The 6,985-nt window shown below is 30.2% G+C and overlaps 1 protein-coding gene across 1 annotated transcript; it reads right to left on the bottom strand.

Moving 5' to 3' along the window:
* Positions 1–354: 354 nt before the first annotated feature.
* On the bottom strand, positions 355–4,890 carry LOC25481095 (two-component response regulator ARR10). Its single transcript, XM_013586418.2, has 9 exons — positions 4,791–4,890; positions 3,441–3,593; positions 2,646–2,969; positions 2,294–2,370; positions 1,021–1,833; positions 836–916; positions 658–753; positions 518–565; positions 355–420 (listed from the first exon to the last, which is right to left on the bottom strand). Exons 1-9 carry the CDS (start codon positions 4,888–4,890, stop codon positions 355–357), a joined length of 1,758 nt encoding a protein of 585 aa, XP_013441872.2.
* Positions 4,891–6,985: the final 2,095 nt, after the last annotated feature.

The following is a 6,985-nucleotide window of genomic DNA, read 5'->3' as shown; positions in this document are numbered from 1 at the left end:
TATGAAGTTTTAATTTCTCCCATATACTTTGACTTCTTGTTGTGACCCTAGCTGATTTTGTAAAGAAGGAATGTCTTATATATATATATATATATATAAGGTGACTGCAAGTTTGCAAGGAGTACAAGAAGTATTCAAGAAAAACACAAAAAACATCGAAAAGAAAGTTATAACAATAACACACAAACCAAAGTAATGATAGGCACCTGACAAATAGAAAACCCTAACCAACAAAAGCAGGAGAAACAACAAGTACACAACCAGAATGTTGACAAAAAGGAAAAAGTAATCTCTCTGAACAAGCACAACCCGATCCTAGAAGCAATGAAGATATGACCTCAAACATCCAAATAATCAATCCAAACAATAATCTTCCATAGACGTTCCAAGCAATTCTCCGATAAGATCCATATCAAATTCCTGCATTATTATAAATACGGTAAAATTGCATCTTGTTAGAAGTATTTAAAAAAATTAATTGCAATAAACAAACATTTATTTTAACAAGTTTACTTGCCTGATTATTAGCTGATGTACTTGCCTGATCAGTAGCTGATATACTTGCCTGATCAGTATGAAATTTTGTCAATTATTTGAATAATAAAACAAAATAAATATGTGATTTAAATAAAGAGTATGATGACCAATGAGACTTGCCTGATTAGGGTTTTGATTCGAACTTATTGGTGACTCATTCAACACAGAGGATGAAATTCCAGCTTGAGGATCGATATTATCTCCATCTTTATGTAACTGGTGAAGTGAACAAATTTAGGTCAAATAGTTTTAATAAAATTCCTTTTCGATAATAACATCTTTTCGATAATGACATTACCTTCTCAAGGGGTTGCACATCTTGATAGAAATTAAAGAGGTCAGAATTCAGAAGAAGACTTGCATCATTGTTCTCATTCATCTGATTCAAGACAAAAAATATGTCAGTAACATTAAAAATAATTTATGGTGCGCGCACATTACATGTGTGTCTATATACCAAATGTTTCTATATTGTTTGCATACCTCATTGATGGAATTAGCATTCTTATGGTGTTCCTCATTTTCAACAGCAGCCTTTGATTTATCAGCCTCAGAAGCATTTACTCCATTAGCCTCTGAAACTAATTCCAACCCAAAGCCTCCATGAACCAAACCGGACTTTTCATTCAACCAAGGTCTAAAATTCGTATTTTCATTTCGACCCGTAAAATTAAACCCAAAGCTATATGGAATAACATTATCAAACTTTCCTTTATTCGTAGTTCCTGTTCCCACTTCAGTTGATCTAATCTTGATTGAAGAAAAAGTAACGTTAGGCAAAATGTTAGACTTGCTTGTAGATCCAACGCTCCAGTTCTTCCCACCATAATTGAAATGATTGAACGAATCTTTTCCAACTATACTTTGATTTCGGTAACTAGTATCACCAAATTTTAAGTTCCTGGTTAAGAAACTTGATGACAAAAACGAAGCAGCCATCGTTCCTTTTCTTCCTCCATATGATGGATAGCCGGTAGAAGTACCGTCATTAAATGAGTTATTTGCTTGAAAAAGTGAAAGGTTTGATGAATTGCTGGTAGACGCACCATCCTTCAATGAGTTTTTCGCTTGAAAAAGTGAAGGGTTTGATGAATTGCTAGTAGAAGCACCATCATTGAAGGAGTTTTTCGCCTGAAAAACTGAAAGGTTTGAATATCGTCTGTTTTTTCTTCTTTCTGCGATTTCATTGACGACAGAAATTGGAAGATCCGATGCAAATTTTGAATTTAAAGCTCTCTGAGAAACTCCTCCTTCCATTCCTTTCTCTTGTACACTTTTCAGAAACATTCGATGCTTCTACAAGTGTTATATGATCATATACTAATGCATTAGAAACTTGACATATATTCTAAAAATATTTGGACGAAAAATGAAATTCGTAACTTTGGCGTTCTAACACTTATCACAACACTAAATATAGAGACTCTAGTTCCACTCGAACCAACATAATATTCTTTGCATTCACTGTTTTAAATAATAATCGAGGCAATGACTAAAAAAATGATTTATATTATACAAAAATAAACGGATAACAGGTTATGGTCTATATATAAAAAGGAAAACTTTAGGATTTAAGATAAATAAAAAATTTAGAATTATAAATTTAGCATGAAGCAAAAGTGAATTGCTCAACAATATTTAGAATATCTATCTTCCAAAAATTTCATTAGGCTTATAAAAAAAAAATAGCATATGCATATAGAGCATGATTAAGATTTTAATAAATATATGAACTATATAAATTGAGAAGAAAAACCTGTAAATGACTGGCTACATTTTCTCTTGTTAAGTTTGGAACATTCATTATCTCCAAAATTTTCTTTGGCACAACATCTGAAAGAGAAACAAAAAGAAACACAACAAAATTTATATTAGTTAGCTGTCTATATAATGAAAGAGATAAAGACTTAATGTGAATGTGTATTAGTATCTACGAAGCACGAATACGAACACTGACATGCCGACACAACTAATAATTTGAAAATATCACATAATTCGGTATAATTACAAATGTCGGTGTCGTGTCGGTATCGGACACGATACGTGTCCGACACTGGTACACGCCTAATTCGAGGAGTGTCCGTGCTTCATAGATTTGTATAACTTACCTCCCAATCCAATCTGTCTTATAGCATTCAAAAATCGACTGTGAAGATTATTAGTCCAAACGAGCCTTGGTTTCTTAACAACTCCAAACTCTCCTTCATCTTGGTGATCACCAAAACTCTTTCTTTTACTACATTTATTTTTTGTTTCTTCTTCTTCACTTTCCGCAAATAAACTATCAATAAATAGTCTATTTTTCTTTCCTTCCACTGCATACTTCCAAATATCTCTAAAGTCTTCTGGACAAAATGGTTTAACCATGTAGTGTGCTGCTCCATGTTCTAAAGTCATGGAGATTATGTCCTCTCTATTGTCTTTAGACATCACTATTTGAAACAAAAAGGAAAACAAGGGCATAATATTAATATAGATTATTCAAAACATAAAAATAAAAATTAGGGTTAATAGGTCTTTACCCACTGTAATATAGGTCATTTCTGGTTTTCCCCTTGTAAAATTGTTATTTTGATTCACCATCCTGTAAAATATTTTTGTTTTGATTTACCCCCCTAATAGGCCAAACAAAAACGAAAATCTCTTGAAAAAATAAAATAAATTGGTTTTTGTTTGACCTATTATGGGGGTAAATCAAAACAAAAATATTTTATTACAGGGGGTGAATCAAAATAAAAATTTTACAGGGGGAAAACCAGAAATGACATATATTACAGGGGGTAAAGACCTATTAACCCTAAAAACAATAGTAAAATAAAAATAAAATAAAAACAATTGCAAGGTTGATTTAATGTCTAAAAACTAGACTTAATTTTTATATGGAAGGGAAAAATGATATTTACCTATGACAGGGAGTTGAAATTCATCTTGAATTTGCTTTTGGAATTCAAATCCATTCATTCCAAATATATGAAACTCACTGATTATTAGATCAAACAAGATTTGAGAGTCTCGAAGAGTGGCCAAAGCATGGTGAGCATCTTTGGCAGTTTGAACTGAAAATCAAAACCAAATAAAAGAAATTTAGGTCATTGAAATTTTGTAATGTACAAATGAATGTTAGCCTATATTGAGCGTGCATTTATATTTTATGACAACATACTATAGGAGTTATATTTCTTCCTTATCAGGTTAATTTGATTCAATTAATCATAATACTCATTTGAGAAATTAATAATTTAATTTAAAGTAAATATTTAATATAATAATAATGATAGTAATAAAAATATTATTTTTATATATTTAAGTAGTCTGGTTTGTTAGGCTTAATTTTTTTTTTTAATGTTTTGAGGCCAAACATTTTAGCCAAATAAACTTAAAAAAAAAACTTAGCCTTCTTGTTTAAAAAATAAAATAGTTGACTTGATCTGATCTGACATAAACTACATTGTACCATTCTGGAGGACGATCTGACCTATTTTCACACATACGATGAAAAGTGCCAAGTAAATCAAAAAGGAAGAAAGGATAGCCCTAAAAAAGGGGAAAAAGGATAAAATACACAAATTGACACAATTCAAAGACTAGAGGAAACGGCTAAATAAGTGTAAATGAAAAACACTACACATTTTCCTTCACACAAAAAAGGGGGATCGCACATAAATTCATTCTTTGTTTTTGAAAGCATATAGACATTCCTTTATAAACAAAGTATTTGTACAATAAATACAGAAAGAAAAATATTTGTACAAGATATTAAGATCATATAATATAATTTAAAATCTGGAAAGCTAGATTTTAAATCATTGCTGACACAATTTATGATCATATTTTATTTATCTACCTCTCAGCTAGATTCTGGATTGATTATCAAGGGCATTTTTGGTTCGAATCAGAGGGTTGATATCAAAAAATTAAAAATAACACAAGGGAAAGGGAAAAAAAATTATATAATATGACAACAGTTCTCAACAACATGCATATTGAATAACTTTAGAGATTTTTTCCCTCAAAAGAAAAGAAAACTTTAGAGATTTTCACATATTGACTAACTTTAGAGAATTTTACATATTGAATAACTTTAGAGAATTTTTTTAATAAATACACATGGATCGATCAATAAACAATAGTATACATTGTTTGGGATTTTTTTTGAATTTCAACAAACCTATTACATATTTGAAAAGATTCAAAATCTATGAAATCCCAATAGAAATAATGTAATTCAATTATGTGATGGTTAAATAAAGTACCTTTGTATTGCCATGTCATAAGTATATTAGTGAGTGATGCCAAAGACTCATCATCATGGTCCACAACCAAAACTTGAATGTTAGATTTGTCGTAACTCATTTTCTCTTGTGATCTTTCTTTTACTCTACTAAAGCACTAAAGAATACCACTCTAAGAAGTGAGATGAGAGAGAGTGTATAGAGGCAATATTTGTTCACTTTTGTGGTGCTACGATTGTATTACAAATGTAACACAATTTCTTCAACTAGCGTGACAACAAAAGCAGAGGTAAATAGGATTGAAGCTATATATATATATATATATATATATATATATATATATATATATTAAAAATAATGTGTCCTTTTTGCCTTTAATTTGTATTTAATCTATTTTTTTAATAGTGATTAAATTGGAGAAATGAATTATATGGAAAGTTGGTATACCTCTCATTTTGCCGAGTATGGGCTGTTTCATAGTGTGCTCCTTCTAGAAAAGATTTCACTATTTTTCATATGTTTTTATTCTTTACATTTAATTAATTATTTAAAAAATAGCAGCCATTTTTATATTTTTTAACACAAATGCAAAACTACCCGTGAGATTTTGACTAATGTGTGAAAAAGTAAATAGTGCCATTTTTATTCAATTAAATGTAATTATAATTATTATTATTTTGACAACACCATTAAAATATTATTTTCCTTGTCTTTTTTAATAAAATCTCAAATATTTTATTCATTATTAATGTTCTTTATAAAACTCATTTATGATAGAGATCAAATTGATATTATATATCATTTATTGACATAGTATATCACAAATAATATTTTATTCATTTAAGAATATCCAATTAGCATATGTAATACAATTAGTATATATGTAATAGTAATACAGATAATTAATATTATTTGATAAATTATGCATACATGTAAAACTACTAAGTTGTTGAATAGTGTATTCAGGATGTGTTTATTTTATTTTTTTTACTTAGAAGAAACTTATTGCATTTCATTCATAATAATAGTAGAGATACAAGATGGAATTTTAATATGAATATGGAAATTAGCATGATGCAAAGTCACTATAGCAAAGTTATGAGCGACTTCGTTGGCTTGTCTCCGAATGAACCTAACATCAGAGGTTACTAAATCAAAAGCTAACAGGCGTCTACAATCATTAATAACTGCGTTAAAATTAGAGACGCTACTTTTACTACCATAAAGACTGTCTACCACAGTTTTGGAGTCAAGCTCAAAGTCCACAATGTAACACTCCTATTTCTATTAAAACAATTAAACATGCGAATAATACATTTATTCAAGAAATAGATGCTACGTCATCATTCAAAATTCAAAACTAAACATGCATGCATATAATCCTCAACAGTCGCAGCGGAATATAAACCAGAGTACTCAAAATATACATGTCATGAATCAATTATTAAATCAACATAGATGAATCTCAAAACCCTAGCACACGAGTATATTTCCAATCATAACAAAATCCAAACAAAAGATAATCTAGACCAACAAAATGACGCCTAGATCAGAGTCAACCTAAACTCTATACACACCGATACCAGAGATAGCTCCCAATATCCACCAAGCATAAGAACTCACCAAGCAACTATTCCTGCACAGCGTCTACCCATCCATATAGACAGGTAGGCGGTTAAAACCACTAGGGGTAAGTATTACATCATCATAATCCACATAACATTTAACATGAATATTTCAATTTAACTTCATGCACTTGATCAATAATAATATTCACATATATATATATATATATACATATACCATGATCTCAATGACTCACATCAATTAATCACCAATCACATATATCATGAACAAGTATCAATTCACATTTATTCATGCACAATCACCAATCACAATTCACCAAGACTCATGCATGATGTGTTCCTAGACCGACACATATACGCAGGATGAATTTGAAATGAGCATGATGGGCGAGTTAAAGTTCTTCCTTGGAATTCAAATTAATCAAAGCAAAGATAGAGTACATGCTCATCAAACAAAATATACAAAGGAGCTTCTGAAGAAGTTCAAGCTAGAAGATTGTAAAGTGATGAACACTCTAATGCATCCAACCTGCACCTTAAGCAAATAAGATACTGGAACAAAGGTAGGTCAGAAGTTGTATAGAGGTATGATTGATTCTTTGTTATACCTCACTGCATCTAGACCGGATA

This window comes from Medicago truncatula, chromosome 6, assembly GCF_003473485.1.
Source record: "Medicago truncatula cultivar Jemalong A17 chromosome 6, MtrunA17r5.0-ANR, whole genome shotgun sequence".
Taxonomy (NCBI): Eukaryota; Viridiplantae; Streptophyta; class Magnoliopsida; order Fabales; family Fabaceae; genus Medicago; species Medicago truncatula.
This window is presented reverse-complemented; position numbering and strand designations above follow the sequence as displayed.